This window comes from Mesoplodon mirus, assembly GCF_964341445.2.
Source record: "Mesoplodon mirus genome assembly, chromosome: 6".
Lineage (NCBI taxonomy): Eukaryota > Metazoa > Chordata > Mammalia > Artiodactyla > Ziphiidae > Mesoplodon > Mesoplodon mirus.
Window position 1 is genome coordinate 88,620,412 of NC_138982.1, and position 26,179 is coordinate 88,646,590.

A 26,179-nucleotide genomic window follows, 5' to 3' on the forward strand; every position below is an offset into this window, starting at 1 on the left:
GACTGACACATGCATTGGCACTGCTGTCATGAGATGCCTCCTGTTTTTGAAATGCATTTCCCTACCTCGAGGGAGAAACTTCGAGTTGGATCCTGTGCAAATGTTCTTGGTGCCACAAGGAAAGAAGTTTGGACCTTGCAACTGTTCCGTTTAAAATACTTTTTCTGCAAAATTTCCTTGATTTAAAATATGTATTATTTAAAATATGTAAAACACCCCAGAAAATTTTAGTGTGAGTTTTAGTTTTAGAGCCAGAAAATAAGCTTATGCCGCCTCAATAATTTGCATATTACTCTTAAAGCAAAAATGGTTTGCTTCACTTTATGAAAATTAAATGCTATTAAAATGTATTTTAAATGTTGCTCTTGAACCAAGTATTGATTTTTGTCATTCATTGCACTTCACTCATCTTGGAAGCACTCAGTGAATTAAAATAGCAAAGAATGGAAATGGATTTAGACTGAACCATGTAACTCAGTCCTAAGCAAAACTGCCAGTGTCCATTTTGTTCATCATTATATTTACAACAATGACCACAATACCCAGCACATAATTTTAAAAGATAATCTTAACAGTGAAGAGATATTGTGTGCTTTCTGTATGCTGGTATATGACAAATGCTGTACAGTTATGAACGTACATAATCTTCACAACAACCACGTAAGGTAGCTACTATTATTTCCAATTTACAAATGAGTAAATTGAAAGAGTGAGTGTGAGCAATTTGCCAAAAACCTCCCAGCTAGTAAGAGGCAGAGCAGAGAGTTGAAAACAAGCCTGTGATTAGCTATTTCACCATATATACCTCCAGTATGGTAAGTCTTAAATAAGTATCTGAAGAATTTATAAAAATTTAAATATATGTCTTTAGGATCATGCTCCCACCCAGGGGTTGGGAAATGTTATTCCAAACTTTTTTCTTGCTACAACTGGTGGGAGGCACAGTTTTCAGAATCCAAGTGTAGAGACTCCATTCACAAAATGTGCTTGTGGAGAAGACGGTTTGGTTTGTTGCTGTTGGGAAAGTCAAATCAAACTGCTATCACTTCTCTCCAAAACTAAACTCAACCAGTTCTTTTCCAGTGATAGTTACATGGCAGCTCTTTTAATGTCTGAAGAGACATTATTTTTTGTTACTGAGATGTAGTTGATGTACAATACTATACAAGTTACAGGTGTACAACATAGTGATTCACAATTTTTAACGTTATACTTCATTTTTAGTTATTATAAAATATTAGCTATATTCCCTGTATTGTGCAATATATCCTTGTAGCGTATTTATTTTACACATAACAGTTTGTACCTCTTAATCCCCTATCCCTATATTGCCCCTCTCCCTCTCCCCACTGATAACTACTACTTTGTTCTCTATACCTGTGAGTCTGTTTCCTTTTTGTTATATTCACTAGCTTGTTTCATTTTTTAGATTCCACATGTAAGTGATATGTATTTGTCTTTCTCTGTCTGACTTATTTCACTTAGCATAATACCTGAGGGATCTTATTAATGAGTACCCTTCCTCTCCTGAGTTTTGAACCAAGTGAAAATTAAGACAGAGGATTAAGGCACTTAGAACCTAAAACACACACATCCCACTCTCCCCACACCGACACACACACCTTTATTAGTGACTGAGCTGACATGGGATACATGGTTGCCTTTGACTCCCAGATTTGGACAGATTTACCACTGTAGACATTTACCATTAAGCTTACTGCATAGCTGAGAACAGTAGAAAATAAGATTTCTAAGGGCAAGTTCGCCCCTAAAAGGAATAAGGAAGAAGGGGCTGGACAAAGAACATCCAGACTCTGCTTCCAAATTCATTAACCTGATAAGCCTCTCCACCTCAGCCGAGTGAATGAGGAGGTGGTGACAGGCCAGGAGTGTTAAGGCAATGGAGAGTGAAGCCCTCAATCTGGACCAGAAATCAGGAGGGGGAAGAAGTGCTCTCCACCAGTAGCCATCACTGACAGCGAGCTTAGTGTGCACCAGGCACTCTTCTGAGGGTCTTGCCCTCATTTCAGCTTAAGCCATCATTACATGAACTTTAGGTGGTAGGTACTGTCATCATCCCATTTTAAAGAGAAAGTAATGGAGCTTAAAGAATTCAGAAAAGTGCTCAAAGTCACAGCTAGACGTGATGACACTGGTACTCAAATCACCCAAATACATTCAGAATAATTTACAATGCTTTTTAAGTTCTCTAGATTTTTTTGGGGGGGGGTGGAAATCTAAGCCAATGGAGAAGAGAAGGATACACTCCAAAAAATATTAGTCATTGTCAGTGTCTGGCTAGGTCCGTGTCCTTGAAGGTAAACATTTCCACATGGGGAAAGAAGCCTGAACAAGGCACTGAGATATGAAATAATTGCAGCACCTTGCAAGGTGTATACCCACCCTCCTCAGCAGGGTATGGTGATGGTGTGCCCAGGCCTCCTCCTTCACCAGAAAGAATGTAATGCCGATTTTGGCCTGAGAAGGGTGCTTAGAGCTCATTTCCCCTTGACTCCTCAGGGGAAGCCCACTTATTTGCTTACAAGGCCCAGAATATTGTCTGCTTTTAATATTTTTAAATAAGGGCTTTACTTGGTCTTGGAATTTTATTTTTAACTTAGCTTTTAACTTTTACAGTGTTTAAACCTAGTTTGAATTATTTTTTTTCCCTCCAGAAACATAACTTAACCTTCTATATTCTATGTTAGTCTTACTAATGAAAAACAGAAAACTTTGCTGATGAAGGAACATTCTTCCCAAGGGTCATTCATTCTGAAACAGTAGTCTAAGAAATGACAGGGAAGAGTGCTGTACCATCCACCTTCCTGGGTACATTGTAGGAGCCCTCTCAGTGAGCTGAAAAAATTCCCATTTTGTTTCAAATAGTCCCATTACCATTAAAAATAATCCTCTGTTTTATTATTGCCCCCAGCAAGTCATATGCTAACATCCCTCCCCCAAAGCTCACTTAGAGAGGTATTGGAGCTGTGTTCCTACCTCTTTTTTGAAACCAAATACTCCTTATATAAACAAATGATCCCTTTTAAAATCGCATCAAAATAAATAAATTAATTAAATACTTAGGAACAAACCTCACCAAGGAGGTGAAAGACTTATATGCTGAGAACTACAAAACATTAATAAAGGAGACTGAAGATGATTCAAAGAAATGGAAAGATATTCCATGCTTCTGGATTAGGAGAATTAATATTGTTAAAATGGCCATACTACCCAAAGCAATCTACAGATTTAATGTGATCCCTATCAGATTACCCATGACATTTTTTACAGAACTAGAACAGATAATCTTAAAATTTATATGGAACCATAAAAGACCCAGAATTGCCAAAGAAATCCTAAGGAAAAAGAACAAAGCAGGAGACATAACCCTCCCAGACTTCAGACAATACTGCAAAGCTACGGTAACCAAAACTGTGTGGTATTGACACAAAAACAGACAGATCAATGGAACAGAATAGAGAGCCCAGAAATAAAATCACACACCTATGGACAATTAATCTTTGACAAAGGAAGCAATAATATACAATGGAGAAAAGACAGTCTCTTTAGCAAGCAGTGTTGGGAAAGTTGGATAACCTCACATAAGTCAATGAAGCTAGAACGCACCCTCACACCATACACAAAAATAAACTCAAAATGGCTTAAAGGCTTAAACATAAGACAAGACACCATAAAACTCCTAGAAGAGAACATAGGCAAAACATTCTGTGACATAAATCATGCCAATGTTTTCTTAGGTCAGTCTCCCAAGGCAATAGAAATAAAAGCAAAAATAAATAAATGGGACCTAATCAAGCTTATAAGCTTTTGCACAGCAAAGGAAACCATAAAAAAATGAAAAGACAACCTACACACTGGGAGAAAATATTTGCAAATGATGCAACCAATAAGGGCTTAATTTCCAAAATATACAAACAGCTCACATAATTCAATAACAAAAAACCCACAAAAAATCCAATCAAAAAATGGGCAGAAGACCTAAATAGAAATTTCTCCAGAGAAGACATATAGATGGCCAAGAGGTACATGAAAAATACTCTTCATTGCTAATTATTAGAGAAATGCAAATCAAAACTACAATGAGGTACCACCTCACACTGATCAGAATGGCCATCATTAGAAAGTCTACAAATAATAAATGTTGGAAAGAGTATGGAGAAAAGAGAACCCTCTTACACTGTTGGTGGGAATGTAAATTGGTGCAGCCACTATGGAAAACAGTATGGATGCTCCTCAAAAAACTAAAAATAGGATTGCCATATGATCCATCAACTCCACTCTTGGGCATATACCCATAAAAAACTGCAATTTGAAAAAATATATGCACCCCTATGTTCATAACAGCACTATTTATAATAGCCAAGACATGGAAACAACCTAAATGTCCATCGACAGATGAATGGATAGAGAAGATGTGGTGTATATATACAATGGAATATTACTCAGCCATTAAAAAGAATGAAATAATGCCATTTGCAGCAACATGGATGGACCTAGAGATACTAAGCAAAGTAAATCAGAAAGAGAAAGACAAATACCATGTGATATCACTTATATGTGGAATGTAAAATATGACACAAATGAACATATCTATGAAACAGAAACAGGCTCACAGACATAGAGGACAGACTTGTGGTTGCAGGGCAGGGAGAAGTATTGGGAATTTGGGATTAGCAGATGCAAACTATTATATATAGGATGGGCAAACAACAAAGTCTTACTATATAGCACAGGGAAATATATTCAATATCTTGTGATAAACCATAATGGAAAAGAATATGAAAAAGAATATATATGTGTATAACTGAGTCATTTGCTGTACAGAAATTAACACAACACTTTAAATCAACTATATTTCGATACCATTTAAAAAAATAAAACCAAATACTCCTTAATGAGGAATATCAGCAATTAACAGTCATAGTTTTCAAACACATAACTCTCTGACATTAGGCAGGATTCCTAATCAACTCATATTATGTACCCAAAAGTAAGTAGTTAGAAAATTATACTCAGGAAGACCTTTCAATATTATCCCATCATGCAGCCTTCACCCTCTCTATGAGACTTTTTGCAGGGAAGGCAGAATGGTGATGTCTTAACTAAGCCATTATATTCCTGACTCTATAAGAATTCTTAAATAAACCAGTTCTTTCCCTGTCATAAAATGTTCCAAAATGATTTTCCTTAGCATAAATAGCTCTCCCAGCTCCCATCTCTAATCACAAAAGTCTAAAAAGGACTACCTAGGGCTTGATTTATACCATCTGTTTTTTTGAGACTGAAAAAGTTCAAAGAATCACTCTTATCCAAAAGACCTCTAACCAGCCTTGGCAGCTGAAGTCAGTCTGAAGTTGAAAGTGCCAACTAAATGTCACTCGCCATCTGGTTCTACAAGGATTGAGTCATTAGCCACTGCAGTTGCTGACTTTCAACACACCCTGAAAAGGGTTCAGGGTGGAGATAAGGAATAAGGCACTCTGTGCTCTGGGAAAATTGGCATATATTTTCAGGAGAAAATTTTATAAACCTAATTTCTTGTATCTTCCTGTACTTAGAAAGGTCATTAACAGAGATATCTGTTCTTTGTGACTAGCAGCAACCTTCCACTGAGATGTGTGCTTGACTGCATGTACCCCTTCTCCAAAAATCACATATGTACTGACCTCCCTCCTTACATCTTCAGAGCAGCTCCTCAGAGCTATCCCCAGGCTATAGTCCTCAATAAATCTCCAAATAAAACTAAACTCACAGCTCTCATGTTGTGCTTTTTTTTTGGTCGACAAAAGCCACACAAGAATTGGGAAGCCATAACACACTCCAGACATGTAAATAGGTTTCAGCCTTTCTGGACACATTGGAGTGATACAGACCTAAGTTCAAAGTCAAGGCCATCTTTCCACAAGTACTTATTGAATAAGAAAATGAATAAACTGCATGCCCTGTTTGCACTTATATCCTAGATTTACTATTGGGGTGTCTTGAGCAAGTCCTTTGACTTCGGTGAGCCTTGTGTCCTCATCCATAATATAGAAGAAATGGTATTTATCCCATAGAATTCTTGCATGAACTAATAAGAAATTATACCTGAAACATTTAACGCAGTATGTAGATTATAGAAAGCTCTCAACAAATGATTATTCTGATTATACTATCCTATGATCTTGGAGATATAGCAAAACAGGCTTTGCATTGGTAATTAATTCTCTTACAGAAATGCCTAAGGATAAGAAAGTTAACTTAAAGATTCCAACTGAACCTTCCTCTGATTTCACCATCATCTGCTTACAAACATCCAGGCTTTTATTTAGAATTTAATTCATATAATTTCTCATATGTATTAGGCACTGGAGTAAGCACCAAGAAGGACAGAGAATGTATGATTCGAAGATTTGTTATTTTGACTTCTTTGCGTGGGTGTGTGTATTTCTGGACTTTCATTTGTGGAGCAGAGGTAGATTATTTAGTCCAGAGTTGTTTTCACAACAATAAATGTGCATATTATACGTGTCCTGCTCCTTCCTGCTATGTTACACAATCATAAGAAATTTTCATGATCAGTAGCTAACGCTTCCACAGCTCAGCTTCTCCATCTAATGGCCTGAGTAAAACTCAATGCTGAAAGTTAGGGAGCCATCCCCAGCCTTTTCTTAAATTACAATAGAAGGTTGATTTCCAACACTCACCCCTATGGTGTTGACTCTCTGAACGCAAAGAAGGCTTTGCTCAGCGCTGGAACTAATTAAGCCACCCTTGGGGCACCGTCCAGGCTGTTTCCTCAAGCTGCCCTACCCAATGTCTAGGATAACTTAATTTATACTGGTGAGGAGTCAGCAATTGCCCTACTCACTGGCTAACTCCCTTGTCCATTTTGTCTTTCCTCCATGATGCTGAAAAACTCTGGTTCCCTGCTTCTGACCTCTAGGTGGTACAACACGTAGAGAGGCCACTGAGGAGAGGGACTTTAAAGTAAATTTTTAATTTCTTCCTGAAAGTAATAGGGAAGAGAAAGGTTAGTTATAACAGTGTGTCAAGACACCTTCATACTCTCTCTCTCTCTCACACACACACACACACACACACACACACACCCCACTTTCTTCACACACAGAATGGCAGACCATTGGCTGTTATCTCAGATTTCCTATATATGGTGTAGGGGAACAAAACTTGCCACCCTAGACTATCCCTTTAGCTTGAGAATTATTTGGATTGGAGATTTTTTAAAAAGCAAAAGGCTCAAGAACTCTTTCTTTTTACCCACCCCCTCCTTAACTGCCTAAAAGAATTTAGACAAAGAGCCTGGTCCAGGAAGAGCACTACCACCAGAGATACCTACAAAGAATTCGGGCTACGTGTAGTATGGGGAGTTCAGCAGAGCCTGGAACCCAAAGTCCTGTCTGTGTCCCATTGTCTCTGCATGGCCCAGCAAACATTAGTTACCCAACATTTACTTCTCCATCTCCATGTGAATTGCCTTCCTCCCCTTTGAAGTCTCAAGTCCCTACCCGTTTCTTCTTCTCTCAGAAGGCATATTAGCCTCAGCTGCCTAACTTGTCCTTGGGCCTCATATTCTTATGGAGCCCCCATAAGTATATAATTAAATTTGTTTTTTTCCCTGTTAATCTGTCTCCTGTGGATTTAATTCATAGACGAGCCAGAAGAACCTAGAAGGGTAGAGGAAGTTTAGTTTAGTTTTGTTTTTTTTCTCCCCACAACAGAATAGAAAGCTTTAGATAACTTGGAAGAAATTCCTTAAAATTTATTGTAGTTATTCAACTTGGGAAAGGAAGTGGTTTTGACACAGGAGAATGGGAGAAAGAGATTAGGGCAGCCCCAGATTTCTTAGATCTGTATGTAGTAGACATCCCTAATTTTTAGATATGCTTTGTTAAGAATTTTCTTTCTTCACTGTTCAACTAACTTACTGAGGAGAGGGTTTCCTGAATTTCAGATATTCCCAAGATAAGAAAATTTGCTATCTTAATATCTTTCCTAGGATAAATTACCCAAGGGATTAATGAAAAATTGAATGGAGGTTCTGTTGGAGAAATATAATTAAAAACACACAATCTCCTGCTGCCCCAGAAAATCTCTCCACAGAAGTAGAAGGAAGAGAAAGTTTTATTATTGAATAAGCATTAAACCAGAATGTAATGAGAATCATAGGTAATCCGCTAAGGAGATTACAGAAACAAAGAAATCTTGCCCTTTTTATGTAGCCAAACAGATACAATCCATTGTATACACTTTTTCAAGATAAACAAAGTCTAGTCCTCAAATAAGAGGACTTGACTGCATTATTTGTCACACATTATTCACCCTAAATGCATTTGGTAATGTGTTTGCTGATTGTCCTTAAAAGAGAAATTTTCCTCTTATCCTATTGTCTGTAGGTAGGTTTGAAATTTGGAGCCAGGGGCCAGCTGAAGTTTGGTTCCTATTCTCCCAAGAAAACTGGGAGATAAGGGCCTTATCTTCCTTGTGATTGCATTTCAAAAAGATGGGCCCCAGGTCCTGGAGGAAATGTTCCTGGATTGTTTATTCAATTTTTTAAAAATTTACATGTATTTTAAAGATGGAGAGAAAGAACTTACAAGTTTTCTAAAATAAATGCTCTAAAAAAAGGGAGGGGAAAATGTCTCTGCCCTTATTTTCAACAGAGAGAATTAGGCTCTTATCTTTCATTTGTATTTTCCCTTGCAGGACTCAAATGTTATAAATCATAATATATTTTACTTCATGCATTGAGCCCTCCTAGACTGGCATAACCCTCCTTCCCCTCTCACAAGCCCTACTCACTCCAGAATACTTTGTCCTCCTAGGCAAGTGCTGTCCACCTCTCAGCCCATTTGTCATAAAGTGCCCCTGGAAACCTCCCACATAGACAGCCTGACGTCTGGAGAGCAGCAATGGGGGCAAGAGTGATGTGTGATGGGTCTGGTGTTGCACACCTAGTACCCCAGCTTCTCTAACATGGTTTCTTCTAAGCCGCTTCCCCACACTGCCCTGCCTGTGGCAGGTATGACTGCTCCATGACTCTAGGACAAGCAGCAAGGTCTTTTGCACTTTGTTTCATTTCATTTCAAGGAGCTCCATGAGGGCAAACCTGTATCTGCTTCGTTCACCGCTAAACCCAGAGTGCCCATCATAGAGTAGGTGCTCAGCATATACTTGTTGAAAGAATGAAGGAACAAATGAGTGGCCAAACTTGAACCAGCCATCAGCTATAAGAATAATTTTAAAAATCTGTAATTCCTGTCTCCAAGTTAATTTCTTTCATTTTTTAACCTTTCTTTCTACTGAGATAATTTACATATGGTAGAATGCATGCTTTTTGGTATACAGCTCTATGAATTGTGAGAAATGCATACAGTCATGTATGTCACCACCACCACAAGATACAGAACAATAACAAGAAAATTCCCTCCTGATCCTTGAAGATCAAACCTTCCCCTACCCCTTCTCTGGCCACCACTGATGCGTTTTCTATCCCTACAGTTTTGCCTCATCTTGAATGTCACAAAAGGTAGATATTAAATCTGGATTCTTCCACTCACCATAATGCATTTGAGAATCATCTATGTTGTTGTATATATTAGTAGTCCATTCCTTTTTATTACTGGGCAGAATCCCATGGTGTGGATGTGACATAGTTTGTGTAGCCATTCACTACTTGAGATTATCTGGATTATTTCCAGGGTTTTTTTTCTGTTTTGTTTTGGAGGGTTTTTGGCAATTATGAGTAAAGGAGCTATAAACATACACATACACATTCTTAGAGATCTTAATTTTTTATTTCTCTTGGGTAAATGCCTAAGAGTGGGGTTGCTAGGTTGTGCGGTAAGGCTATGTTTAACTTTATAAGAAACTGCCATACTCTTTTCCAAAGAGGCTAAACCATATTGCATTCCCATCAGCAGTATGTGAGACTTCTAGATGCTCCACTTCCTCTGCCAGCACTTGGTATTATCAGTTTTTGGTTTTGTTTTCAATGTTATCCATTCTAATAGATGTGCAAAAGTATTGCATTGTAGTTTTGATTTACATTATTACACCCCTAATGACTATGGTGTTGAGCATCTTTTCATGAATTTGTTTGCCATCTGTGTATTTTATTTGATGAAATATCTGTTCAAATATTTTGCCTATTTTGTTATTTGATGTTTGTTCTATTCTCAGTAAGTTGTTTTTTTTTTTTTTTTTTTTTTTTTTTTTTTGCTGTACGCGGGCCTCTCACTGCTGTGGCCTCTCCCGTTGCGGAGCACAGGCTCCGGACACACAGGCTCCGCGGCCATGGCTCGCGGGCCCAGCCGCTCCGCGGCATGTGGGATCTTCCGGGATCGGGGCACGAACCCGTGTCCCCTGCATCGGCAGGCGGACTCTCAACCACTGCGCCACCAGGGAAGCCCCCTCAGTAAGTTTTGAGAGTTCTTTACACACTTTGGATAAAAATCTTTTTACCAGATGTATGTTTTGCTAATATTTTCTACTGGTTTATGGCTTGATTTTTAAGCTTTTTTGTTTTAAAACAAAGTTCCCCCCGTCTGATGTTTCTAGGACTACAAAGTGCTTTAATAAGTTCAGGCATCTGAGGTGAAAAACCCCCATGGCCTGCTTACAATTGCAGATGGGGCTTCCCCATTTGTTCAAAACTCTCATTGACTAACGACTTCTGGTTAAGGGCAATAACCCAGTTGGTTCAGCCTCCGACATTTTAGGAAGTTGTACATGTGTGCACTTCTGAATCTCCTCCCCCCGGGCTCCTCCTCTCCTCTGCAAAGGGATACTCTCCTCTCAGCTCTCTCTGCCCTGGTGACTGAGCAACGCAGCCCTGTCTCTAAGTCAGGAGCAGCCCTGGTCAGAACACAGGGCTAAGCCGAGGGGAAGGCACCAAGAGGACTGAGAGGATGGGGAACTCTCTGCTGAGGGAAAACAGGTGAGCCCAGACTCCCTAATGGGGAGCAGAGGAGATGGGTCTGGGCAATGCAGCCAGAAAGAGAAAAAGAGGCCTACTCTTGGGGAGAAAGCAATTGGGTAAGGGACTGGCAAGAATGAAGTGCCTACTATGTGCCAGAGAACATGTTCAATTCCTTATAGGTTGGCCTTCTCCCCAGAATCACAGTGAGCAACTGGTGGAGGAGAGCTGAAAGGCAAGACTTTATCAAGGAATTTCTGTGCAATAGACTACTCCCTAAGAAATGGAACAACTTTCTGGAGGCCCGGAAGGTATGCTCTTCTGAGGTTAAAGACACCACCACCCTTTTAGTCACTATTAAAGTTCGAAATAAACAGCAACCTTCCTGATAGCATAAGACCTTACCTGGTGCACATTCCCTGCAACAGGTAAGCAGAGGTCATTGAAATTGGTAGAGAACTTGGCTTAACTTTTCTGGGCCTCAGTTTCCTCATGAAAACTGGAAATAATAACACAATACCTATGCTGGAGGGTTCTAGTGTGTGTGATGTTAGCATAGTACCTGATACAGAGTAGGGTTCAATAATTGGAAGATATTCTTTTTTTGGACCATCATCTTCATTAATGTCAAAGCAGCCATTGTAAAAATTAGTACCACCCAAAACAAGGGAATCCCTATGGTACAAAGTGAGGTGGTTTGGAGAAAATGAGCTAGCTGGGGAGTTGGGGGGTGGTCTTTACAGGATTGCGTTTGGTGTCCGAGAGCTCAGTTCATGCCATTGAGAGCTAGAACATAGACTCCAAAGAGCCACATGCAAAAGGAGGCTTGGTGAACCTGAGGAATATCTCCCGCCCTCCCTGAAGGTCAGTGTTGTCTGGGATTTCTCCTCCTCAGATCCTCACAGCCCTCAGTCTGAAACTCTAGCATTCTTCTATCAGATTATAAGTCCGTATTTTTATGTCTAGATGTGAGGTCCTCAAAAGTAGAGACTGTTTCTTATTCATCTTTGAATTTCTGTTTCCTAACATTGTTTCTGGCATATAGTAGGCACTCAATAAATACCAAATGAATGATTGGAAACCTAAATAAATACTGTCTTGAAAAGAAAAATAAAACAAAATACAGATATGATGTGACTGAGAAAGTTATGATTGATGTTACATTTGTAATTTTGTATTTTAGAACTTTGGTGAGGCAGTGAAGGATTGTGACATTAATACATGTTAGTTGTAAAAGAAATTGGAGAATAAATAAAGTATAAACAAGAAAATAAACTGGGAAGTCACAGTTATAACTACTTATAACATTAGAAGCATTATCTTTATTTTACTGTCTATATCAGAGACGTGTATTTTTTCATCTGTGAAGAGCTAATATGCCTTTTGACTGCTTTTGTTTTGGATTTCAGTCTACTTAGTTTTATTGATTGTAAAAGCTATTTTTACTTTGAAGAAATTAGCCCTTTCTCATAAACATTACCAAAAATATTTTTGTCCAATCTGAGTGTCTTGTACCATACAGAATTTTTATGTTTTTCTTATATATTTAAACATAATTGAATTAAATCTAGAAAACTTTTTGGTTCCTACCAATTTATGCTTAAAATTATTTCCCCATCCCAAAATAAGACAAATCCACCGTATAATTTTCATAGTTTTATTGCTTTACATTTAGCATCATACATTCATTATATGGTGTCAGATAGAAATACATATTTTTCTACATAGTTACTCAGTTGGCGCAGCATCTTCATTTCTATGCTGACTTAAAATGTCTTCCTTAATATACTCAAAAGTCATATATTTACTTGGATCTGATTTTCAACTTCACCTTTATCACCTGGTTATCATCCAGTCAGCACACTCCACCATGTCTCTCCAGATCAAATTTGTTACAAAAAGCAGGGAAATTCCCACCATCAGGCAGAATGGCACCGATTCCCTTCATGAGAGGAGCTCAGAGTTTCAGAGGATGAATCTGCCAGAAGCAAACTCAGCTTCTCCCACGTATTCCCACTTGTCCTCAGACAAATTGCATAATTTTTTTTTTTTCGCGGTACGCGGGCCTCTAACTGTTGTGGCCTCTCCCGTTGCGGAGCACAGGCTCCAGGCGCGAAGGCTCAGCGGCCATGGCTCACGGGCCCAGCTGCTCTGCGGCATGTGGGATATTCCAAGTCCAGGGCACGAACCCGTGTCCCCTGCATCGACAGGCAGACTCTCAACCACTGCGCCACCAGGGAAGCCCAAGCCCAAATTTTTTAACCTCAATTTCTTCCTGGGGAAGACATAGAATCATAATATCTACCTCATGGATTTATTCTGGGATTAAGTGAAATATAACATAGAAAATGTATATGTTATTTACATTTAGGAAGTAGTATGTATAGTAAGTAATATATATATGTAATAGTAAGTAGCATTTATAGTGTGTGTGCATATATATACGTGTGTATATATATATATATATATATATATATATATATATATATATATAGTAAGCACATAGTAAATTGTGTTTAATTTTTAGTTTCTTTTTCTCTATACCCTAAACTCCCCACAAATAAAAAGATGGTTATACAGAAACCCAACCCAAACAATGAGCCAATTTATTTTCTTTATTTAATTCTTGCCTTCCCTTTTATCCCATGTTCTCTGCCTTGATGCTTTCTGTGAAAACTGCAATTTACATGAGACAAGGCCAGTGCCCTTCTCGGCTCCTGTGTACAGTCCCTGAAACTGCATAGAGCGGATAAGCCTCTCTGTACACTGATATTCTTGCAGTTGTCATGAGGCTGTCTGGACATTTGGGAACAAATGATTGGGGCCTGGTGACGTACAGCAGTTGTTGGAGAACGTTGCGAGGGCTGTTCTACGGCAATGGAGGGGAGGTCAAATCAAGGGCAGGTTGAGATATATGCTTTAGAAGGGCGTATTAACAGATGGGTGGGTAACAAGAGGAAGCCGAGGCAATGCTGGAGTTACACACAAATAGCAGAAATGAAGAAAGTTGGAAAAAGTATCAAGCAAGGTGGGAAGCCTGGAAAGGAAAGACTTAGCTCATTCTTGATATGTTGAGTTTTGGGTGGTAGCAGATCTCTCAAGAGACACCCTGGAATCTGAGAAATCAAAGCCCCAAACAGAGAACAGCCAGGTGAGAGCAAGTCCAACAAAACTTCTCCCAGGCTTTGCCTGTGAGGAATGAAGTCTGTCAGGCCCTGGACTTCACATACGCCCCAAGAGAGGACCCTGCTTAGACACAGCAGCAGTTGTAATGATAGTAAACGTGAAGACAAGACAAAAGACAAAAACACTCTGAAACCTTGGACAGAAGATGTGCCATTTTGCTAGGAATCTAGCGTAACTCCTAGCAGCTGGAAAGAAGACCCTTATTTCCTGTTGTCTCTTTGTCTGTCGATTTCATGAACCTTTCTGCTCCAGCTCCATCCTGGCCATTTCACTTTAAGCTCTGAGTTTCTATTTCTGAGGTAACCACATCCTCCACATGGCTACAGTTGTTGAAAGGGCTGTGCAGAGAGACACTTGTGATTACCCTGATGCTCTTAAACAAAGTCTTCCTCATCAGTCCTTTCTGACCAGGCCTTTTGAGTGTCAGGGAATCGCTAAAATATGGAACTAGTGTCCCTGAATCCAAGAATCCCGAAGTGTGGCAAAGCCAGTTGTTCTGTGGCATGAAGAGTTATCTACACTTTCTCCATGGTTTCAGGAGAAGCTTTTGAAAGAGTATCAGTTAAAAGGCAGCTACACAGCCAAAGCCTACACAGACATCCCCCCAACAGGGTGCTTTACTTCAGTGCAAATTAAGGATCAAATATTTGGTGTGTATCATTGGACCTAGGTTAAAGTATACAGTCCAAAGGATGAAACAGACTGGAAGGGCTATGGGCATTAGCAGAAGGGAGAGACTGGGCAGACTGGAGCCAGGGAAGCTTTGTGTAAGAGACAGGAACCTGGAATTGCTGGCATGTAGCCTGAACCTACCCCATACCAAAACTCCAAACTGAAATGCAAGAATATATTGCAGAAAAGTTGACTGGGGGAAATAGTCAGTTTGAAAATAGCTTTTGTGCATACTTAACTTTATGTGACCCTTACAACTCCATGAAGTAAGTGGTATAAGTATCCTCATTTTATATATAAAGAAACTGTGGCTCAGGGAGTCCAGAGATATTGATCCAGTAATGCAAAATTAATCATCTCCTTTCATCTCACTCCCATATCTCCTCGGCGAACCTGATTTCTTAGCAAGAGCGTGATTTAGTGGTTTCCTTCTGGTGTTTCTTTAATGGCAGAAATAGGAGATATAAGCAAATGGGCTAAAGAACCCTGAACGAAGCCTGAAGAGGAGGAAGAACTACAGCCATACCTCTCAGCCCCAAAGGCTCTAATGGTACACAGACCCGAGAAGCTGTCAGAAGACTCAGCACGCTGGTGCCCACAGCCAAGCTCAAGTGCAGCAGCCTCTCTTCCACTGCCCTTTCCAAGAGAACACCCTGAAAAAGCTCACTGGGGGAGATATTTTTGGATGGTGTTTTCCAAACATTTTTACATAGTGTTACTGGTACATGCAGTACTTTATAAAGGCATTTCCCAGTCAACTGTGTAGGTAGTTAACCATGCCTCAGTTTAGAAAGATGCCCAGACTTAGCCTCAGTGTCTGACCACAGAGAGACCCTGAGCCTTTCTGCCATTAAAGAGATAACAAGTCCTGTTTATATAGCTATACCTTGAGGTCAATAAGGCAGATCTGATGATCTGAGCCAGTTAGAGTTGCTCTGTTCTTAGCCACTCCTTCATTTATCAAATACTTATTGAAAATATATTTACTATGTGCCAGACACTGTGGCATATGCTGGTAATCTATACCATGATGAACAGACAAATATGGTCCCCAACCTTGTGAAACTCACCTTCTAGTGTAGGATATAGACAAGTGAGCAGAAAATTATAATAGAGTGTAAATAGGAGAAATTCAGAGTGCAGCGGGATCCTATGTAAATATTGCCTAATCGGTGCCTAGAAGAAATTTCTCAAATGTCCACACACTTTTACTTTGATTTCCTGGAGATAACTCTGTGTGTCCTTCATCACAAGAGGCCACATAAATCGCTGGAATTGGAGATAAGCAAGCCTTTTTTCTTTGCTGGGAACACAACAGAAAGTTCCTTCTCTGATTAGGAGTTGATAATGTCGTATTTCCAAAGGTCCAGTTAATGTCTTTTGGAAGGACGAAGCCATTCTAGTATGACAGATGTGTCCAAGTCACCTAGAATGAATATTCTCTTGGGGGAGAAAAGAAAAGGGGTTTTCACAGAAATGACAAAGGGAAGAGAGTCACCCTAACAAAGCTGCAGAAACTAAACTTGTGATTTGTGTCATCTCTTGGGTACTTCAGATGCTGGGACTGCCACATCGCTGATGGGTGTTTCTGCCTTCCATGGTGAGTGGAGAACTGTTTTCAGGGTTTATTTCCCTATAAGTGTAGTTTCAATGTGGTATTTGCTGTAAGTTACCTGTGAATTACCCACTGTCTGTGGCCACAGTGGAAGCTGGGTACTAGCCCAGGCACCATCATCTGAGAGTCAGTCAGGGAAGTGATGCTTTGAGTTTGGTGAGAAACAGGAACAATAGTCTCATGGGTGGTTACACACTCTTCAAACAGAAAAGCCTCAGAAGCAAGGATGAAACTGGCTATCAATGTAGAGAAAGGCCCCTTAATCACACTGCAAATCCCAGCGTCTACCTGGGACAGAAGCATGCATTTCCGTCCCTTGCACAGCGAACGTATAGCCAGGATGACCATATAATTCATTGTCCAAACTGGGAAACTTTTGCGAGTGAAAAGGAGGCTAAAAATAGTTACGTGTCACTAAATGATTGATAACAACATTAACTAAACTGTCTGTGTAAACCAGGACATATGGTCATTCTCCTTAGAGCAGATGTTGTCCTTGTCTCCTGTGATGATAACTGGCTGCCATTATATTTATACTGTGTTTTTCCGAGGGTCATCAGTACAGTGCAGTCACCTCTGTGCTCATACAGGAGATGTTTGATTGCTTGCTTGCTTGCTTGTTTGTTTGGATATCATAGATTGGGATTGAGGTTGGGATTGGATATAGCAATGGCTCCTTGATATAAAAGAAATTGAAATTTTGTCAGAAGAAACTCTCCAAAAAGTTATGTTGAGGGGACTTCCCTGGTGGCCCAGTGGTTAAGAATCCACCTGCCAATGCAGGGGACACAGGTTCAAGCCCTGGTCCAGGAAGATCCCACATGCCGCAGAGCAACTAAGACCGTGCACCACAACTACTGAGCCTGCGCTCTAGAGCCCATGCTCCGCAACAAGAGAAGCCATCGCAGTGAGAAGCCCGTGCACCACAATGAAGAGTAGCCCCCACTCACCACAACTAGAGAAAGCCCGTGCACAATGAAGACCCAATGCCGCCAATAAAATAAATAAATAAATAAATAAATAAATAAATTATGTATAACATAACCATAGTTCTCCATCTATAAATCAATTCCATACCAGCCTCAGAAAAAGGAGGAGGAAGGAGAAAAAGGGAGAGAGAGAAACGCAAAGGAGTAGATTTCTATTCGGTCTTATCTTTAATTTTTTCTTTTTCCTATCCTCTTATGTCTCTGGCTGAAGGAGGTATTATAAGAGGCTTATAACTTTAACAAATGAGTTAAGCATAAGTTTTCATAGTTGAGTGTAACTCCCTTTGAGAGTTTCTGAATATTAAAACAACTGATTTCTTTTCCTTTTCTTTTATAGGAAAAAAATGCACATTTTTAAAGAGAGACAAGACTCCCCAAAGCAACGTAAGTCATTGCTTTCACATCATTTTTACTTTTGACAGACTTAGGTTTCCAAGCTGCCCCTTCCCTCTGCTCTCAAAGCTCCTTGGGCATATTTCTAGTATAACACTCACACATTTGCTGCAATTTGTTCAATTGCGTGTCTCTTTTTCTCCACTAAATTGGGAGCTCATTGAGGCAAGAAGGGGCTTATCGATCTCCATAGCCTTCTGTTATTTCCCGAGGTCTGCAGGCTGAAGGAGTTAAATGGGAACAATAAAAGCAAAAGGTGGAGGTGTGAGGCACATGTAAGGAACTGCAATGAGGCCAGTGTGGGCACAGAGGAGGGGCAGGGCCTTGGGGTCAAGTTTAGGGTTAGGGTTTTTGTCTTGAGAGCTACAGGAGGCACTGAAAGGCTTTAAACAAGGGCCAAGTATGACCACATTTGCATTAAAGACATCACCCAGTTTGTTGTGCAGAGAACATATTGTAGGAGGGAGTGACAAGAGCGGATGCTGGAAGACCACTTAGGAGGCTGATACAACGGTCTCTGGTGACTGGACAGGGGTAAAGTTAAGGAAAGAAAAGCATTTGAAGGAGAGGGTGGTGAAGAGTGTCACGTGTAAGGGGGCAAGCAAAGGAAGTAGAGGCCTGAGGACAGGCCACAACGTTTCTAAAGAAGAAAAACAAATGAGTTTTGCCTTTGCCTTCCTGGGTTTAAAGAGGAGAGGCTGGTTCATTCACTCTGACTCTGAAAAACAAGCCCTATTGGTGTGTAAAAAAATCATACAGCCCTCCCACCCTTAGCCTTTTCACCCAGGGGAATTATGGGTGCAGGAAACCCCAATCTCCATCACAGCGAAACAGAAATAGAAATAGACCTCTAATGGTAGAAATAAGACCTCTAATGCTGAAACTCACAGACCCTTTTCTTTTTCAAAATTTTATTGAAGTTATTGACGTATAACGTTATACTAGTTTCAGGTGCACAACGTAGTGATTTGATATATATACCATATATATCAAATATATATAATATACCATCACCATACAAAATTATTATAGAACTATTCACAATATTCCCTATACTTCATATTATGTTCTCATGACTTATTTATTTTATAACTGGATGTTTGTACCACTTAATCTCCATCACCTATTAACTCACACCCCCGCCCCCTCCCCTCTGGTAACCACCAGTTTGTCCTCAGTATCTATGAGTCTGTTTCTATTTTGTTATGTTTGTTCATTTGTTTTGTTTTTTAGATTCTACATATAAGTGAAATCATACGATATTTTTCTTTCTCTGTCTGACTTATTTCACTCAGCATAATACCCTCTAGATTCATCCATGTTGCTGCAAATGGCAAGGTTTCATTCTATTTATGGCTGAGTAATATTTCATTGTATATACATATACCACATCTTCTTTATCCATTCATCTACTGAGGGACACTTAGGTTGCTTCCCTGTCTTGGCTGTTGTAAATAATGCTGCAATGAACATTGGGGTGCATATATCTTTTCAAATTAGTTCTTATATTTTCTTCAGCTCAATACTCAGAAGTGGAATTGCTGGATCGTATGGTAGTTGTATATTTAATTTTTTGAGGAAACTCCATACTGTTTTCCATAGAGGTTGCAGCAATTTACAATCCCACCAACAGTGCAAAAACTTCCCATTTCTCCACATCCTTGACAACAGTTGTTATTTGTTGTCTTTTAAATAATATCCAGTATAGTAGTATAGTATTTGTACCATAGTACTACTATAGTAACAGCATACTATAGTAGTGTAATATAGTTTGAAATCACCAAGCATGATACCTCCAGCTTCGCTTTTCTTTCCTCAAGACTGCTCAGCTATTCTGCATCTTTTGAGGTTTCATACAAACTTTAGGATCATTTATTCAAGTTCTGTGAAAAACAGTATTAGTTTTTCCAATCCATGAGCACAGTATATCTTTCCATTTTTTGTGTATGGTCTTCAATTTCTTTCATCTATGTCTTATAGTTTTCGGAGTACAAGTCTTTTACCTCCTGGGTTAGATTTATTCTAGGTATTTTATTCTTCTTGATACAATTGTAAATAGGATTGTTTTCTTAATTTCTCTTTCTGATAGTTTGTTACTAATGTATAGAAATGCAACAGATTTCTGTATGTTAATTTTGTATCCTGCAACCTTACTGAATTTATTAGTTCTAATAGTTTTTTGGTGGCATCTTTAGGGTTTTCTATATATAGTATTATATCATCTGCAAAGAGTGATAGTTTTACTTTTTCCCTTCTAATTTGCATGCCCTTTATCTCTTTTTTTGTCTGGTTGCTGGGACTAGACTTCCAATATTATGTTGAATAAAAGTGGTGAGTGTTGGACATACTTGTCTTGTTTCTGATCTTAAAGAAAAAGATTTCAGCTTATCATCATCGAGCATGATGTTGCTGTGAGCTTGATGTATATGGCCTTTATGCTGAGGTATATTCCCTCTATATTCAGTTTGTTGAGAGTTTTTATCATAAATAGATGTTAAATTTTGTCAAGTGCTTTGTCTGCATCTATTGAGGTGATTAATAAAAATCAGGATAAAAATCATATGATTTTTATCCTTCATTCTGTTAATGTGGCATATCACATTGATTGATTTGTACATATCGAATTATCCTTGCATCCCTGGAATAAATTCCACTTGACCACAGTATAGTTGAATTTGGTTTGTTAATATTTTGTTGAAGATTTTTGCATCTAAGTTCATCAGGGATATTGGCCTGTACTATTTTTTTTTTCTGTGGTGTCTGTCTGGTTTTGGTATCAAGGTAATGCAGGCCTTGTAAAATAAGCGTGGAAGCATTCAGTATTTTGGAAGAGTTTGAGAAGACTAGGTATTAACTCTTCTTTAAATGTTTGGTAGAATTCACCTGTGAAGCCGTCTCACCCTAAACTTTTGTTTGTTGGGAGTTTTTTGATTACTGATTCTACTGATACTAGTAATTGGTCTGTTCATTTTTTCTATTTCTTTCTGAATCAGTCTTGGAAGATTGGATGTTTCTAGGAATTATCCATCTCTTCTAGATTGTCCAGTTTGTTGGCTTGCTTGTAGTTGTCTCTTGTGATTATGTGTGTGTGTTGGCTTACTTGTAGTTGTCTTTTGTGATTGTGTGTGTGTGTGTGTGTATATATATATATCAGTTAGTTTTAAGCTGATAGTTACTTGTTTGAATGCATTCTAAAAGCACTACATTTTTACTGCCCCCCACCTATGTTTATGTTATTGTCATCATATTTCACATTTTTATTCGGTGTATCCCTTAACTTCTTATTGTAGTTACAGTCGATTTTACTTCTTTGGTCTTTTAACCTTCATACTAGCTTCTTAAGTGGCTGTTCCACTGGCTTTAATATATATTTGCCTTTACCAGTGAGATATTTTCTTTCATATAGTGTCTTATTTTTAGTTATAATCTTTTCTTTTCTGCTTAGAGAAGACCCTTAAACATTTCCTGTAAGGCCAGTCTAGTGGTGATAAACTCCTTTAGTTTTTGCTTGCCTGGGAAATTTTACCTCTCCTTCAATTCTGAATAATAACCTTGCTGGGTACAGTTTTCTTGGGTTGTTATGGTTTTTCCTTTCAGCACTTCAAATATATCATGCTACTTCCCTCTGGCCTGCAAAGTTTCTGCTAAAAAATCAGCTGATAGTCTTATAAGAGCTCCCTTGATGTGACTTGTTTTTTTCTTGCTGCCTTTTCTCTCTTTATCTTTAACTTTTGCCATTTTAATTATGATATGTCTCGGTGCGGATCTCTTTGGGTTCATCTTGTTGCCTCCTGGACCTGGATATCTGTTTTCTTCCCCAGATTAGGGAAGTTTTCAGCCATTATTTCTTTAAATACATTTTCTGCCTTTCTCTCACTCTTCTCCTTCAGGGACCCCTATAATGTGAATGTTAATTTGCTTGATGTTTTTCCCAGAGATTCCTTAAACTATCCTCATTAAAAAAAATTCTTTTCCCCTTTTGCTGTTCTGATTGGGTGATTTCCACTCTTCTGTCTTCTGATCACTGATCTTTTCCTCTGTATCATCTAATCTGTTGTTAATTCCCACTAGTGTATTTTTCATTCCCGTCATAGTATTCTTCATCTCCGATTGGTTTTCTTTCTTACATTTTCTAATTCCCTGTGGAGGTTTTCACTGTGTTCCTCCATTCTTCTCCTGAGTTTGGTCAGCATCTTTATGATCATTTTTTTGAACTCTATCAAGTAAACGACTTATCTTCATTTCATTAGGGTTTGTATCTGGGGGGTGATTTTGTTCTTTCATTTGGAACATTCCTCTGTCTCCTCATTTTATTTCTTGTGTTTGTTTCTATGAATTAGTCAAAACAGCTACCTCTTCCAGTCTTGCAGTCATGGCCTTGTGCAGGAGTAGCCTCTGTGTAGACTGTATGGCAGGAGTAGCCTCTGTGTAGATTGTATGTGCTGGGCAGCTTTGGTGGGATGGCTGGAGCTGGGGTAGGAATCGGGGGTGGAGAGCTGGAGTACACCCCCCTGCTGTTGCTTTTGGGGGACGTCTGGAGCTTCTGTGGGCCTGGAGCATGCAGGGGCAATCTTGGCAGCCTGGCTGGAGCACCTGGACTATGTTCCCATCTGTGCTATCAAGGTGAAGGAGGAATGCAAAAAATGGTGCTCTCCAGTGCCTTTGAACCTGAGGAGTGTTCCAGTAGTTCCCTGCCCATTTGGCAGATGCTCTAGGGGTAGTAAATGGATTTCTTCACATAGAGTCTAGGTGCTTTTTAAACCACTATTCTTATTGTTGTGCCCCACCCCGGGGGGGAGGTGAATGTACGCATGGGCCCCTCAGTGATACCCCTCCCTCCTGCAGGTTGCTGTATCAAGGATGGGGTTCCTGTCCATGCCGTCTCTCCTACCCATCTCTGTTTGGTCCTTCTGTCATTTATTGTGCAAAGCTGTTCAGTCAACCCTCAGTTCTTCTTCAGAAAGAATTGCTCTCTATGTAGGTGTAGATTGGGTGTGTCCATGGGAGGTGCTGATTGTAGGGTCTTCCTACGCCACCATCTTGGATCCCCATACACCCTTTTCTTGCACTGTCACGGAAGTCCTAGATAGCCAGTGGAATTTATAGAGATGTGAGAATCTGGAATGTCAGTACTGAGGGAATATAAATCTTTACACAGCAAGGTGGCCTGCATCAGCACAACCACCTCCCACGTAGGGTGATGTCATGAGGCTTCTTTGTGGGTTCTCATGTTTGCTTATTGAGCTAGTGTGTTTGCCTCTTTGCTGAGTGGCCAGAGCCAGCTGGTTTTAAGTACACTGGCTTTTGAATAATTGGTCTGCTTATGTTTGTTTCTGCCAGCAGTCTCAAAAATGGGAATGTTCAGTTTAAGAGTTTCTTTCTCTGTAAAGCTTTCCTTGAGCACCAGCTTCCACACTGCCATCATCCCCTGTCACCTACAGTAGAAACGACAGCTTTCCTCTGCATTGTGGATCTCTCTTAGGTCCTTGTCTGCCTCCTATGCTTGCCTGTGAGCCCCTTGAGGACAGGGACTGTCTGAGTCTTCTTTGTCTCTCTAGGTCCTGGTACAGGGTAGACATGCAACAAATTTTAGGTAAGGAAGGACAGAGAAGGAAAGGAGTGAGGAAGGGAGGGAAGTGTGACTTCCTATCCAAAGACCCACTGAATGTGCTTCCCTCCACTCAGGGTCTCAGCACAGCTCTGGCTGTTTCTTGTCTAGATGGCCCTGTCACTCCCCAGGGATGTGTTGAAGCTCAGGATAGCCTGGAAGACTCCCCCTGCTGTTCCTTGGCTCTCTGGTTGCTTATCTTTCAGTGCTCCTTTCCTCCCCTCCCAGAAATCTCCCCATGACCTGAAATTCATTAAGTGTATTTTCTTTCTCCAGATGAAGAAACATCCTCTGCTCCCATCCAGGTAATGCAAACATTTCTGAGACTTTTTCTGAGATGACAGTAGAAATGCAGACACCTCAGATAGCAGGAGAAGATCTTCAAGACCCCTTCTGACCTTAATATTGAATTCTTTAGACACCAGTGCTTGTAAGCCCAGGGACATATGCAGAACCTGACAGCAGAAGCAACAGCCATCTCTATTGCACAATTTATTGAAAGGAACTAATATTTATTGAGTACTTGGTTTATGCCATGCAGTGGGCTGAGCGCTTCACATGCATCATCTCATGTAACTGTCACAACAACTCTGTAAGATTTGTACTATTATTTTCCTACCCATTTTAGATGAGAAAACTGAGACATTAAGTGATGTTCCCTCAAAGCCGGACAGCCGACAAGATGGCAGGGGCATGATTCAAAAACAAGTCTCACTCCCAAATCCATGCTCTTTCTCCTGTACCTTGCTGTTTTGCTTTTTATCTCCTGAGATTTCACTGAATGAGACCTTCTCTTAAATGGATTCTCTTTTTAATAATGCAGATATCTCTAGAATGGGTGGTTAAATATCATAACCCAAGCACTTTAAGGTGTCTTCAGATTGTTCTCTTATATAAGAATGAGCAGCCTCAGGGTCCTGAGACTTTGGGAATTACATAGTGTGGTCTGGGGTCACTCTGGGACGTGGGGCAGAGAATGCATGCCTGAGTAGGCTGAGTTCTCTGAGCAGCATGAGAACTCTCGCAGCTTGGGTTAGTGGTTGGGCTGCGGCAGCCATTTAGGAAAACCAGACACAAGAGATGGAAGGGAAGCGGCCGTGGAAGACAGACTTTGCCCAAGGCTGAACCTCTGTTGAGACGAAGTATAAAGGGAATGGCCAGGTCTTGATGATGGCTGTCCTTTGACCAGCAGGAGAATGTTGACCAGGGCTCCTCGGAGGATCTGTGCTACACCCTCATCAACCACAGCGTCCTCGGGAAAAGGCCATCAGGGAACGCTGCTGAGGAGTACTATGAGAACGTTTCCCTCAAGGCTGAGAGACCCAGAGAGTCGCTGGGCGGAAACGGGACTGAGTATTCGCTTCTTCGTGCCTTCCGCCCCTAGGCATCCGTCCTCCCCAGAAGATGAATATAAACTTCTCATGCCCAGTAGAATCTTCTCTGACTCCCTGATATAGCCACATCCACTTATGCCCCCTTCTCAGGCTCAATCTTCTCATTTCTAATGAAGTGGTTGGATCAGCACTTAATACCAGCAAATAAAAGCCAGGGATGGGGAGCTCTGGTTGAAGCAGGCATGGGGCACAAAGCCCTTTCAGCTTATCTCCCCCTCAACACACACACAACGGCCCTTTCTATAGGGGTCACTGGAGAATGTAGTTTGCAAGCCTCAGGGCCTCCTAGATCCTTCTCAGTGTCCAACATCCAAAGATCAACCAACTATCCCAAACACCCACTCTTTGAGAAGGAAGTGACCATCTTTGGGTCTAAGTGGCTTTAAGAAATGGGCCATTCTACTCAGTGGTGGGAAGAACTCCCCGGTCCCCTGCTCCTCTGTCCAGGTTCTTCCTATAAAATGTCCACATGACTGTCCTCTGAAGTCACAGGGAAGCTTCACCCATCATAGTAAGTGCACCCAAAGGGGAGTCTTCATTCCACACGTGTGTGTAGACCCAGTTCCTCACTCATAGCCTTCCGGGTGGGCACCTGTGGCATTCCTCTTACTCCACACCTCTAAGCAGTGTCCTTCGCAGAGTGTCCTTTGATTCATTGGCTCTGGTGGTGTGGTTGGTTACATGGGTTGAATTAGTAAGTTCCAGACCAAGTTTTTACATATTTTTAATATATTTTTAATCCATATTTTTTAACTTTGTATTTCTCCCTAGAAATCTTAGGAAAATCATAGCATCAGAGAAGGATAAGGTAGACCATTGGAGATCCTTTAATCCCATTATTTTTTCTGGCTCAAAGAGGATAACTAGCTCAATGTAACATTTCAAGTGAGTGGCAGAACTTTACCTAGAGCCTGATTTCCTAGCTTCCAATTCAGTGCTCTTCCAATATTACTACATAGAAGGGCCTCTACTACAGGGTATATGTATGTGTTAAATAATATGTCATGTATAAACTATGAATAGTGTCCACATTGGAAAAATCACACACACACACACCCCTCTTCTCTAATGAGCATTTCTCCCTATGCCCTAATTATTTATTTTCCCTTATCTTTCTTTTAGTGTTTCTACAATTATGCCTATCCCCTAAAACAGGGGTCAGCACGCTATGGCCGACACGCCAAATCTGGCCGACTCGCTCTTTTGGTAAATAAAATTTCACTGGCCCACAGCCTGCTCATTTGTCTATGTACTGTCTGTGGCTTCTCAACCTCAGGAGAGTTGAAAGGTTGTGATGCACACTGTAGATCCTGCAAAACCAAAAATATTTATTTTGGGGCCCTTTTCAGAAAAAAGGTTTGCAGACCCCTTCCTTAAATAATC

General features: G+C 40.2%; 1 protein-coding gene across 1 annotated transcript; it reads left to right on the plus strand.

Annotated features, from left to right (window-relative positions):
• Positions 1-13,816: 13,816 nt before the first annotated feature.
• GCSAM (germinal center associated signaling and motility) lies at positions 13,817-25,327 on the plus strand (the record flags this gene model as incomplete). The annotated part of the gene is given in 8 exon segments (XM_082624360.1): positions 13,817-13,882; positions 14,029-14,090; positions 16,353-16,397; positions 17,739-17,785; positions 23,679-23,707; positions 24,592-24,770; positions 24,772-24,856; positions 24,860-25,327. Coding segments are annotated over 8 exon segments (561 nt in total). The 3' UTR covers positions 24,908-25,327.
• Positions 25,328-26,179: the final 852 nt, after the last annotated feature.